Genomic DNA, 12,895 nt, shown 5'->3' on the forward strand with positions numbered 1-12,895 from the left:
CTAATGTGTAATTTATTCATCGTGAACGGAAATTATTTTTTTAATAATTCACTTGAAATATTATTTCAGTTTAATATTGCTTTATTTCATTAAAATAAATAAGTACATAATACCTTTATTAATATTTTTTAATAGATAGATTAAAAGGTAGAATCTCAGGGGTAAAAAAAAATGCTTATTTTAAAAGTATATATTATATTTTCTACCAGGTAACTAAATGGAATACACCTCATTCTCTTAAATAGATAATAAACTTTAAAATACATATGTATAGTTTTTCTTTTTAATCAAAAATTGCTGTTCACAATCAAAATTTGGCAAACAATTATTAACATCTTATTGTCAAATAATCGTGAAACTTTACATTGCACTTAACTTCAATAATTTATACAACATTATACACTATAAATATTCATATATATATTTCCTTTATTTTTTATTATTACTTTCAAATATTACCATTTAATACTGAATAAAAAGAATGTTTTATATTTCTGTTTAATTAATAATTTGAAACATGTAAATATTATTTGTTTTGAATTTCAAGAGAGAGAAGAAAAAAGTTAAAAATATATATAATCAATCATTAAATATAACTTTAACAATTTATTAGCTTCATTTTAGACTGTCCAGTTTAACAATGCATTTCCTCATAGAATATGTCTTATTTACAGCTTTAAAAAACAAAAAACAATTTCAAATTTCATAAAGTTCAAAATAATTAAAACGAAGATACAGAGAACTGTGATAACTGTAAATTTTTAAAATGATACAATAATAAGACCATTTTAATTTACATGTTGGTCGTTTTCTTTTTCCTAAAGAAGTTTGATAATACATTTGGTTTTTTGTCCTTACGGATTTCTTTGGTGGAAGAAAGGTGTTCATTTTCACTTGAGCTCTCACTTTGTCTTCGAGATGAATCGTTACTCGGCGATGTTCCACCCCCACTTATTGTCGGTAGCGTCGAAGAACGGTTTGTACCATAAGTGTTATTCTTTAACAAACAAAATTAATAAATTATTTATCTATAAATCTATCTATTGAAAAAAAAAAATTATGTTGAAATATTATGCGAGCAAATAGGCGTGGCTGGAACATTTCTTACATAGGACCCTTTTCAACCCTAACTCCTGCTAAAGATACGCCTTTCTGAGTATCTATATGAAGCCACTGGCCATAAGTGCCAATGAGGTGTTAGCGATGCGGGGAGCTAAACCAACAGCAACCTGAAATGCCCCTCCTGGTTACTTCTCTCCTACATCGTATGGTGGGATTTGGCAAAATTAACATATTTTAAAAAAGTGTACATGTTAGGTAAAATTAAAACATTGCCATTCCCTCCTGCCACAAATGGAACTAAACACCATATCCTTAGTACTGAGCATGATCAACAATAAAAACCACAGCTTGTTACGTGCCAACTCAGTTCCAGGCTCTCAGGAGAAAAGACTCCATGGACAAAAAATAAGAGACCAGGGAGTCCCGTGACAAAAGTATACCTCATAAGGGCGAGAACCCCTCCAAATATGGTCTCTGAAAGACAGTGAACAAAGGCAGGTGCACTCAAGGTTAGAATCTCTAAAAGCATGAAAAAGGGAAAGTCAGGTGAGGAAAACAGGAGGTCAGAAAAATATCTGTGTAAATAATACTGGCACAGGACTTATTCGGGCACTTTCGTTAATGTGGAAGATTTTATATATTTAATTTAATTGATAATTGCCAATGCTACTCGCCTTGACTCAGGTCTACAAGACATGGATAGAGGCACTACAGGTAATAGCAGGTATCCTTCCAATTGACATATATAAGAAATAAGACCTGAGCCAAAAATCGTGATAAGCTCGATAGATGAAGCTCAGGAGTGGGTTTACTTGGAATGGCAACATATGTAGGAAACATCAAGCAAGGGCAGAAACACATGCAGGATCCTCCATATAGACTATGTCTTACAGATGCTAACAGGCCACGGGTGACTTAGCCGATAAGCTAAACAGCTTTTGAATGGAGTCTCCCCTTTGCCACTGTGGGGTGGATGAGACAACAGAACACGTCTACCTGCAATGCCCAAATTTTGATTATTTAAGGCAATTTTTTGATAGACCATCCTAATTTTGTAGAACTCCATAATAAGTTGATGGGTAGGAAATAAACTGTATTTTCCACAATAGGCGTAATACTGCTGATCTTAATTTGTTGAGTTTTTTACACATGTTATGATTTTTGATGTAATATGTGGCGATTAGTCGATTATTCAGAAATGGTGAGATGCGGTTTGGTGTGATGTAGGTTTCAGAAAAACATTTTCTTTATCGTGCCAACATTTCAATCTTTATTGAAATTACAATTAATTAAGGCTTTTAGTTGAGATGAAAAAATGCTAATGGCACGAGAGGGATTCGAACCCACGACCTTCGGCTAGATACGCCGCTGCTCTACCACCTGAGCTATCATGACCTCGATCCACTCGGACATCAACTTCCCATCTCAACCCCACCTTATGAGTTTTCCCTCCTTTTGCCATTTTTTCATTTTTTTTTAAATTGGTCAAGCGGACCACGAAATTAGTGAATTTAATGAATTAAAATGAAGTACACTTCACTAAAGCTCTCCGTCGCCATTTCAATTGTCGTCGAGAATCCAAACCGATTACATGACATTTGAAAAATGGCAAAAGGAGGGAAAACTCATAAGGTGGGGTTGAGATGGGAAGTTGATGTCCGAGTGGATCGAGGTCANGCTACTGCGGTCCCCCCTGGGATTTACAAACATTGTTTACATTTAACAAATACATGTAGGATGTGGAAAAAAGTGAAAAAATGTTTGATGTTAATGTTTCCTACTCTTTCATGTACCAAATCATCCAAATTTACAAATTCTATGGGGTGCAATAATTGATGGAGATGTGAATTTAGAACATATAAGTAAAAATTTAATGAATCACTGGTATTTTAAAAAAACACAAAAAAAAACGCTGACTTTTGTTTCTTAACCATGTGTCGCAGGACTTGGTCGGTTGCACTCTTGGTGCATATTGTGAAAAAGACAATTTATTTACTACCAATCAACTAAATTATGGCAAAATTGGATAAGAAGCATTTGAGAAGAAGCAACAATAGACTCCTTTCCAAAGCCGGATCTAAAGATACAATTAGGGGGCGTCGGTGGCCGCAACGGTTTAGGCGTTAACACGGCGCTCATCACTATAAGGTAAAGGTCCCGGGTTCGAACCCAGCAGCCCTGCATTTGAACCCAACATACTTACGAAAAAAAAATACAATTACTTTCGCTAATACAATAATGGCCAGAAAAGGATGGCCCCGAGAAAATAAGAAAAAATAAGTGATAGTATTAGCATCATCATCCCAACCAGGCACCTCCCCTTGGTCCATCATGGACACAACCTATGATGAGGGGGCCCATTTGGATGAATAAGAAAACCCTGATAGCTCCAAATGGCAAAGGTACTCGTTAAAAACACCAGAAGTTCGTTTTAATTTATTATATTTTGTATTCCTTTCTGTTTCCACACCTAATCAGGTTCCCAGGGGGAAATGGTGACAATTGATTGAGGTAGTTTGGAAGAAGGTCAATTTGACATGATTCCCGGTTACATACGGATAGCAGGGAATGAAGAGGCAGGCAGGGCGGTCAAAGAAGCCGCCGGAAGACTTCACAATGCATACCAAGTTGTGAGGATTGCAGATTTAAAACTATTAATTTTAAATACAGTAAAAGGAGAATGGGATACCCCTGTGCTTGTAGAAAATAGAAATAACAGTGCCAAACTGGCAGGTTAAGAAAGTCATCAGTCCCTGTTCCACAGAGAATAAAAATGGGATAGGCCATACTGATAAGACTACATAGGTCATATAAGAATAACTAATGGGTACATTCACTGCGTAGGTGTCTGTTATGCAAGAATAAAATAACAGTCGAGCACCTTTTTAATTGTAGAAGGCTTGACATTTATAAGCAATATTTTTATAAATCATTGGACGTGTGCATAGTCTTGTGACATGGCGAGAGCACAGATCGTTGTTCCTGCAGCTTAGAACTGTAGGGATTTTTAAACGTATTTGCGTTGTTTATGCTGATTTATTGGAATTAATATAATTTATTAGTGTGAAAGGAATGGGTCGTTTAACTGCACCCCAAGGAATGTAAAGTTTTCTGGGGTGAGTGTGTGACATCTGGAGAGAAAAAATAAGTTATTAGCAAGATTAGAGTGGATATGATCAATCCCCGAGGAATATGGAGAACCCTGGGAGTGAATGTGACAGACTTCTATGTTAGTATAGGGTGATGATGACTATGTCTGCAGTTGACAACCTGAGGTACAAATGATAGGTTAGCATTTTAGGATTTCAGCTTAGTTTTCATACAAATGCAGAGAGTAACAGAGCAAGACACTCAAATAGCTGCAGTTTAAAACAAAACACACATGCAAGACCAGGAAAAAAGTGCGAACACGCAGAGGCTGGCGAAGAATTCAGCTATTCGTTGGCCCCTAAATTTCCCACATTATTTATATTATGCATTCAAAAAAGCTTTCAACTTAAAAAAAAGTTTATTCGGTTAAACGTTTCTTGGTACGATTACTAGTAACATTAATAAAATTTTAACAATTTGTACTTTTCATCATTGAATTGATATTAAAAGCGACAACTTGACCTTACAAATTATCATAACAGAATCAAAATGTTAGGTTTTTTTATTTTAATGTATACTAGAACCAATAAAAAATTTATAGAGTATTATAAACATGATGAATAGAAATGTTAAATGACGTGTACAATTAGGGCTGAAATCATTCTTTAAATAATAAATGAGTATTGAAAGGAAAAATTGACAGAATTTCCAGTCTAATGTTTTGGTATTATGTTCATACTAAAAATGTTATAATATTAATTCATATTTGATGCTTAGCTATTCCATTCAGTCAAAATTTGATTTAATAATATAATTGACAATTAATAAATTTTAACTAACCTGCTTATTTCCCAGATTTGCGTAAACTGTAAAAAATAAACATTATTAAAATCTTTTTCACCCAAAATCGTAAACAATAAACTAACACAAGATATGAAATAACAATTATTTATGACAGCTGTTTGTTTTATTTTATTTTTATTTATAGAAAACTTTCAAAACTGACCTGTTCCATGTCGGTAACTGGTGGCATCATTTGGCCATGGTTCTCTAGCAGGAGGTCCAAGAGGTCTATTAGGAGGGGCTGTGGCAGGTAATGGTGGAGGAATTTCTACAATAATTGAGCATGAAAATGCATAAAAATAAAAATAGGAGAGCAAAGCCAAAGAGCCAAATAAAAATGGATAAAGCGGAATGAACAGCTCAAAAATTTCATTTGGTTTACAAACCTTGTGGTGAATAATCCACATTTCCAAGTGAGGAGTTTCTCCAATCAGCCAGGTTTCCATTTTGGTTTGAATTTGTATGAGGCATCGGTTGTAAAGACCTTGGCCTGCCGCCCGTGGGGGCTACTTCTACAAATTGTTATTGTGTAAAGTTGTTATTTGGAAAGGGAATTAAATTCAAGTCTTACCGTGGTTTGGTTTTATTCCCTCGACTGATGGCATCCTAACAGGTATTGGTGGGGGAGCCCCACGAGGAGGAATCGGCGGTTTCAGTCTCCTCACCAAATCAGGTGTCGAACCTTGACTTGACCCAGAACTCTCTTCCGGCCCGACTGGAGCGAGTCTGTCAATTCCAGGAGAGTTATTCTGAAATAAATGTGCCGTTACGCATCTTCATCTTTAGACAGAAAACTCATTTATTACTCACTTTACGACTTTCGTCATAACTCATCAACTGTAAGCTCGGTGGCAATTGGGCGTGAAACGTTATTTTGTTCACCCAATCTTCCAAATCAGCCGCACTGGGGGCAAGGAAAAGAAATTCCGATCCATCGGTACAACACAACCTATAAAATTAAACATTAAGCGATCCAATGGACATAATGTAAATTTAAATTAAAACTTACCTGAAGACATGTTTTCTCTTCGTGTAGTTATCAGCTTTCTCACATTTTGCATTTAGAATAATAATGGGAGATGTCGCAGCTTTACTGGCAACAAAATCATCTTGGTCTTTAAAGAAGCAAAGTAGTTGTCCACAAAGCACTGTAAAAATAATTGAGTTAATAACTGAATTATTTACTAAATTATAACATTGTAAAACTCTCTTAAATTTAATTATCAGGATTGTAGGCTTGGCCATGGGGGATTGTGCTCCCCTGGCACAGCACAAATATTTAATATATATTTCACTACTATTAATAACTTTACAATTAATTAAGGTTTTTAGTTGAGATGAAAAAAGTTAATGGCACGAGAGGGATTTGAACCCACGACCTTCGGCTAGATACGCCGCTGCTCTACCACCTGAGCTATTGTGACCTCGATCCACTCGGACATCAACTCCCCATCTCAACCCCACCTTATGAGTTTTCCCTCCACTAAGATGGGGAGTTGATGTCCGAGTGGATCGAGGTCACGATAGCTCAGGTGGTAGAGCAGTGGCGTATATAGCCGAAGGTCGTGGGTTCGAATCCTTCTCGTGCCATTAACTTTTTTCATCTCGACTAAAAACCTTAATTAATTGTAAAGTAGTAACTGGTCAAGCAGACCACGAAATTAGTGAATTTAACTATTAATAACGTCTTGTATTTTAAAGACAACATCCTTCCTGCTATACTTGATTGATAATTTTTCATTGCCCTGTTATAACAATAAATTAACCATTTGGAGCTTTGTACTGTCCTCAATATTGAGAAAGGTAGATGCAAATTTGCTATTTTATTCAGATTTTATTATAATCATTATTATAATTCATAATGAAAAATAACATGTCTCCAACAAATGGCACTAATTCTGTACATCTGTTATGGCTTCAGCATCTGTCAGCAGTACTGTGCAGCATCAAAGCTCAGTTTTCTCTGATTTTGTATGCTACAAATGGAGGCCCTACCTTATTAGGCTGCTACACGCCTCAATATACACCTAACTCATATTCATTCTTGAATTCTTTCCTTCATGTACATTCATGTTTAAAAAACACTTACCAGTGTAAAAACTCTTCCAGGATCGCAAAGCAGCTTTCTTTCCTCCGCTTTGTAGCTCGTGCTTTCTGTCGAGTACACCCTCAATCTCAACGGGTGGCAGTTGGTCAAGTTGATCCGAGCCGAATTTCTGATGTTTTCTGAAACTCTGTGTCCTCCTCCTTGTAGTGAAGGATGGCGTCCTCTTTGGTTTTTTAAGATCAGCCTTCATACTTTCCGCTCTTTTAACATCGCCTGATTTTATAATAACAATTAACATCGTTCTACTCTATAAGAACTATTTAAAAAGTGATAAATTTTATACCTTTCTTCAGTTTATCAACAAAGAGTGATGATATACTTCCAGATTTTTGTATGGAGTTGGGAGACGCTTGAGGCATTAACCTAAAGTAATGATTATTGTAAATATATTTATATTAACAATTAATTTTGATATACCTATATATGTTACAAAAGGCAATTTACTTATACAAGGTTTCTTATAAAGAACAAACCTATTAATACTGGCAGATGAAAGGGTTTTGGTTATGTCAGTCTGCAATTCAGGGTTGCTTCGTCCTTCCTCGAATATTGAACTTGAGAAAGGCCAGTTCCCTGGCTCAATCACCAAATCATGCTTCACTTCAATTAAGCTAAACGTGCAAACATGCAATGTAAATAATGTTTTATGTTAATTTTAATTTTCTTTTCTCTTTAATTTTAGTTAAATGTTAATATTTGGCAAAATATAAGCATAAATCTACATGTTAATAGCTTACCTAGTACAAACAATTTGAAGGCTAAAGAAAAACATTCAACACTATTTAAATGCGATTAGAAATTTTTGTTCAATTTAATACAAAGAAGGAAATGATGAAATATTAATATTTAAAGAGGAATTCAACATTTTAAAAACGCCATGCTACAATTTTTTTTTTACAACTTATTATTTTACAGAATCGATTTTTACCTCGCGTTTTTCCCAGGAGATTCTGGACCACCATTAATTTCATGTCTTCTCCTTTCATCTTCCTTCCTTCGCTCCTGAAATAGTAAAACACCAATTATTAGTTATTATTATGTGACAGGTAGATAGTTTTTTAGGGGAAAAACTCACATCTGATAGTCTTTGAACTTCTTTCCTTTTCCTCGCTTCAATTCTTTCTTTTTCAACTCTTTCCCTTTCAGCTTGTCTTGCTGAAGCCTCGGCCTCTTGTTGTCTGTGAAAAGCTTGCTCGAGCTAAAAATGAAAGCAATGTTACAAATGAATGTTACTAACTTTAAACTGAATGGTATAGCGTATGTTTATATATGTATACCAAAGTGATTCGTCGAAGTGCATTAAACTTGTCTCCCTGCGCTTCGATGGTTTTTTCAAAATCTTCGTGTTTACGGATTAATTCCTCAACTTGTGCTATTGAGTCTCCATATTTTTCATCGTGCAATATCGGCTCTCTTGCATTAATCCAGTTTTCTAATAAGTTTGCTTCTTTCATAAACACCTTAAAAATAGAATAAATAGTCTCAGAGTTGAAACACATTTGCGAAGAAGAGAATTAAAACTGAGATTACTTGAGTATCAAGGCTGAGGTCGTAAATGATTTTACGTCGCTCCCATGTTTCGTTGAGAAGCTGCTTTCGTTGCTCCAGAATCCTAATTTTGTCCAAGATGTCATTAGAAAGAAAATGACCCTGTTTCACAAGAGCATTTCCCGTCGTGTAGAATTGTATGAAAGCCTCTTCCCGGCTGTCGATCTCAGCCCTGTGCTCCATGTGTCGTGAAATCAGTGCTTCAGCACCCGAAACATCTTGGGCTAATTCTGGTGACGTGACTTTGGCTATCATCTCACTTATCCATGCCCTAACATTTATCAGTGTAAAAATAATTTGTTTAAATTAATTTATGTGAGTTTAAAAGTAAAGTTACATTAGATCTCTAGACAGGTCAAAGTAGCTTTGAAGCTGTTCGGCTTCTTGTAGATGCTTCCTCCTTTGTTCAGTCTTTTCAAAAAGCTGTGTCCAAGCATCCGTCACCTCTTCGTGTTTGACTTCAATATGCTCTCTCGCATCTGGGAATAAGCCTGACAGTCTTCCTCCTTCTTCAACAACACTTTCAACCTGATTCAAAATAATTACAAATTATTTAAGACATCATCGTCAAAGTAAAACACTTTTAAAAGAATTACTTGTTCTTTTACTGCAGCAAGATCAGTTAGAAACACTTCGTGCTTTCTGACTAAAGCTTGAATCGATTCTAAATCTTGACCAAAACCCTCAGTTGATAGGCTTGAGTCTTTTTCCTGTATCCAGCTAATTGTTTCATCTGCTGTACGGTCAAATACATGTACTTGTTTAGCACCTGCCAGTGCCTAAAAATTATTCGATTAATAAATAATATTTCAATTAGTAGTAGAAATAATTTCTGCTTTAATTATTATATCAATCCATATATGTTTAGATGTCATAATTGACCATATTGATTATTTCAATTAGTAATACATTTAATCTAAGGTTTTGGTCGAGATGAAAAAGTTAGTGCTATGAGCAGGATTCGAACTCACAACCTTCAGCTCAAAATGCCACTACTCTAACCACTAAAACTGTTGTGACTTTAATCCACGTGGAGAGCAACTCCTCATCTCAATCTACAACCTTTTGAATTGTACTTTCTGCCATATTTTCAAATAATTTGTAATCATGATTCGATTCTTGGTGTTTTTTTTTTTTGTTTTTTTAACAAGGGTTCGCAACAGCAGAGGTTATATCAACCCTCGGGGTGCTGGTGTTTTTGAAAAAAAAGCCCATTTGTAAGAATGTCAGGTTCGAATGCAGGGCCGCTGGATTCGAACTCAGGACCTCGACCTTACAATGATGAGTGCCGTGTCAACGCCTACACCGTTGCGGCCACCGACACCCCTCTTGGTGATTTATAAAATGGCCGCAGGGAGCTGTTATTGAAATAATTACTTCTGTTATAATTACATTAATGTATTATATGTTCAGAGCCATACTGATTATTTCAATTATTACTGCTAAACATATACGGATTAATAAATAATATATTGGAAAATATATATTTAATGGTATTACATCATGGCGAGCGTGTGCGAGTTCTTTGAGATCATCCCATAGTTGTTGAGTTTCTTCCATTTTAGCTTTTATTTTGTCCGATTCTGGGTTTTCTTCTGAAATTAATGCCTCTCCAGACTGTAAACAGTTTGTGACTCGGCCTTCACTCGAGGACAGAGCACTAAGAACATTGTCAAATCTCTGAAAAATTATTATTATAAGCAATAATTTGACGACTCATATTTTTAATCTAAATTACTTGAATCAAAAGTTCAACATGTTCAACATCCCGGCCATAATCTTCTGATGCAGCTATAGCAGTCTGGTCGCTTATCCATTCTGCAACTTCCTCCGCTTCTCTCAAAAACCTGAAGTACTTACGACTTTCTACAAGAAGCCATTCTCTCTCTTTATAAAGCGCTTCAATTTCTTTTAGTTTATTCTCTATTTCAATCTGTAAAAAATACATATTACATTAAAGACATTTCAACAAATCAGCAAAAATATAAAGTACCTGTTTGTTTTCAATGTTAACACTGTCAAAATGGTTTCTGTCCAAAAGACCATGGGATAGATTTGCAAGTCTGCCGACGGTTTGATGAAAGGACATGATTTCACGGCCAATCCCTTCTAATTTTTTGAGAAGAGACTGAACAGAGTCTTCATCTTTTCCGCGATCACTCGACGTAAGTAAAGGTTTTTTCTCTTTAAGCCAAGCTTCCGCTTCACTTGCCTCTACATAAAACTAAAACCCAAAAATGGTAAATAATAAATCTTCATTTTATGTTGATGCAATTACCATTTGTGATTCGACAGCATCAAGAAGGCGACCTTTTCGTTCTTTAGAAAGATTTTTGATTTTGGCTACTTGCTCGCAAAGATCATTGTAGGCTGTCTCAATTCGGTTAGCGGCGAAATGTCCACTTCTTACCATTTGCTGCGCTCTGTTCTCTAATGATGCGACAACCTGTTCTCTCGATGCAATTTCAGCTTCCAATACCTAAAGAGTTTCATAAGTAAGTCATTAACGTCGATGTTAATCTACGCTGCAATGTACCTGGTGTTTTTTCTGTAAACTCTGGACTGCATTTAAACTGTTTCCAAGATCCACTGATGCTGCGAGTGGTTCTTTTTCTGTAAACCATTGCATTTCATCTTCAATGTCTCTTAGAAGCTGATGAAGGAGTAGGGCATCTTCCAAGTTGTCCCTTCTAATTTGCATTGGCTCTTGAAGAGAACGATATCTAAAAATTATAATAAACCCCACTTCTTAATTTTTATTTTTATGGTTGTATGAACGTTGCGTATTAGACAAGGAACATTTTTTTTTTTGGAGGGGTAAGGAAGGGTTGCATGAAAAAAGGACCAGGGGCTATGGTGGGAATCAACCCCACGATCACAAGGTCTAGAGCCGAGAGTCTATCAAGCTCACTTGGCTACCATGATCACCCAAAAGATACAAAACTATACTTAAAGCTATAATTAGATGAATGCAGAGAAAATCAGTAATCAAACAAATACCTTTCAATCACGGCTTTAGCCCTTTCTTGAATTTCCTCTTTCATAAAATGGTTAGATCTTTGGAATGCCGAAGCTGTATCTTTAAGTTGGTTGAACGCATCACCATGACCAGTCACATCGTTTTCTAAAAGGGTGTGACGCTTCAACAAGTTTTTAATGCTTATAAGATCTTTTCCATGGTCTTCGCTTGTCAGTTGGCCTTCTATGTCATCAATCCAAGTTTCAAGTTCTTCGAGGGTTCGGCTGAACAAAAGTGCCTGAAAATAATTATTTATGTGACCGTATACTTAAATGTACGAGAAAAAGTTTAATTTTTAATGAAATTACTTGGTAAGCTTCGTTTAATCTATCTTTTTTAATCATACTGGTTTCTTGAAGACATCTCCATTCAGATTCTAATTCATCGAGTTTACTCTGGATTTCAGCAGATGCGAAATGGTTTTCGCGGATTAAATTTTCACCTTCGTTACTAACTCCACTGACTCTTCCTTTGTTTGCGACAAGTTCAGCTTCGAAGGCGATGTGTTTTTGAATTTTGCTCTGAAGGTTGCTAGAATCCCTGTAGCTTTCATCGCCAGCGACTTGCTGCTTTTGAACCAACCAGCTTTCCACCTCGTAGACATTTCTTAAGAACTGGTGAAGCTTCTTAGACTCTTGCAATCTCTTTCTTCTCAGCATTGTATTCTCTTTAAGTTTATCTCTCCTTGTAGTTAGCGCTTGAAGAATTTGCATGATTACATTTGCAGCGTAATGATCGTCCGATAAAACCTCTTTTCCTAGTTTTTCAACATCGTCAACCCTGCTAAGCTGTGAGTCAACCGTTTTTTCAAATGCTTCATGCTTCATTATCAATTCTTCCACGCTTGCTAATGTATCCTACAAGTAACAATTCAATTATTTTTTTATATATCAATATTAATAAATCTTGTAAATAAATAACATTCAATTAATTAAGGTTTTAAATTGAGATAAAAATGTCAGTGTCATGAGTGGGATTCAAACCCACGACCTTCGGCTTGATACGCCGCTACTCTACCACTTGAGCTATCGTGACTTCGATCCCCTCGAGCACTAATTTCCCACCTCAACCCCACCTTTTGAATTTTCCCTCCTTTTTGCCATTTTTCAAAATTCAAAAGGTGGGGTTGAGGTGGGAAGTTAGTGCCCGAGGGGATCAAAGTCTCGATAGCTCAAGTGGGAGAGTAGCGGCGTATCAAGCTGAAGGTCATGGGTTTGAATCCCGCT

General features: G+C 35.9%; 1 protein-coding gene across 3 annotated transcripts in view; it reads right to left on the reverse strand.

The window, feature by feature from the left end:
* Window positions 1–183: 183 nt before the first annotated feature.
* The window catches only part of LOC106662751 (spectrin alpha chain, non-erythrocytic 1), a 30,153-nt gene continuing 17,441 nt past the window's right edge, over window positions 184–12,895 (reverse strand). For 2 of the 3 annotated variants that reach the window (XM_024229535.1, XM_024229534.1), the window contains exons 37-59: window positions 11,978–12,526; window positions 11,651–11,907; window positions 11,187–11,373; window positions 10,929–11,129; window positions 10,644–10,874; window positions 10,389–10,583; window positions 10,151–10,330; window positions 9,247–9,429; window positions 8,988–9,178; window positions 8,633–8,921; window positions 8,380–8,562; window positions 8,178–8,300; window positions 8,031–8,104; window positions 7,576–7,713; window positions 7,386–7,465; window positions 7,085–7,315; window positions 6,005–6,143; window positions 5,806–5,944; window positions 5,567–5,744; window positions 5,382–5,507; window positions 5,159–5,263; window positions 4,993–5,018; window positions 184–997 (exon numbers count right to left, since the gene is read on the reverse strand). In XM_024229535.1, coding sequence (XP_024085303.1) covers window positions 794–997; window positions 4,993–5,018; window positions 5,159–5,263; window positions 5,382–5,507; window positions 5,567–5,744; window positions 5,806–5,944; window positions 6,005–6,143; window positions 7,085–7,315; window positions 7,386–7,465; window positions 7,576–7,713; window positions 8,031–8,104; window positions 8,178–8,300; window positions 8,380–8,562; window positions 8,633–8,921; window positions 8,988–9,178; window positions 9,247–9,429; window positions 10,151–10,330; window positions 10,389–10,583; window positions 10,644–10,874; window positions 10,929–11,129; window positions 11,187–11,373; window positions 11,651–11,907; window positions 11,978–12,526 — 4,209 coding nt within the window. In that variant the 3' untranslated portion in view covers window positions 184–793. The remainder of the gene's footprint in view (window positions 998–4,992; window positions 5,019–5,158; window positions 5,264–5,381; window positions 5,508–5,566; window positions 5,745–5,805; window positions 5,945–6,004; window positions 6,144–7,084; window positions 7,316–7,385; window positions 7,466–7,575; window positions 7,714–8,030; window positions 8,105–8,177; window positions 8,301–8,379; window positions 8,563–8,632; window positions 8,922–8,987; window positions 9,179–9,246; window positions 9,430–10,150; window positions 10,331–10,388; window positions 10,584–10,643; window positions 10,875–10,928; window positions 11,130–11,186; window positions 11,374–11,650; window positions 11,908–11,977; window positions 12,527–12,895) is intronic. The other variant, XM_024229536.1, reaches the window with a different exon arrangement.

Source organism: Cimex lectularius, unplaced genomic scaffold (genome assembly GCF_000648675.2).
Source record: "Cimex lectularius strain Harlan isolate CLEC.00 unplaced genomic scaffold, Clec_2.1 scaffold402, whole genome shotgun sequence".
Classification (NCBI taxonomy): domain Eukaryota; kingdom Metazoa; phylum Arthropoda; class Insecta; order Hemiptera; family Cimicidae; genus Cimex; species Cimex lectularius.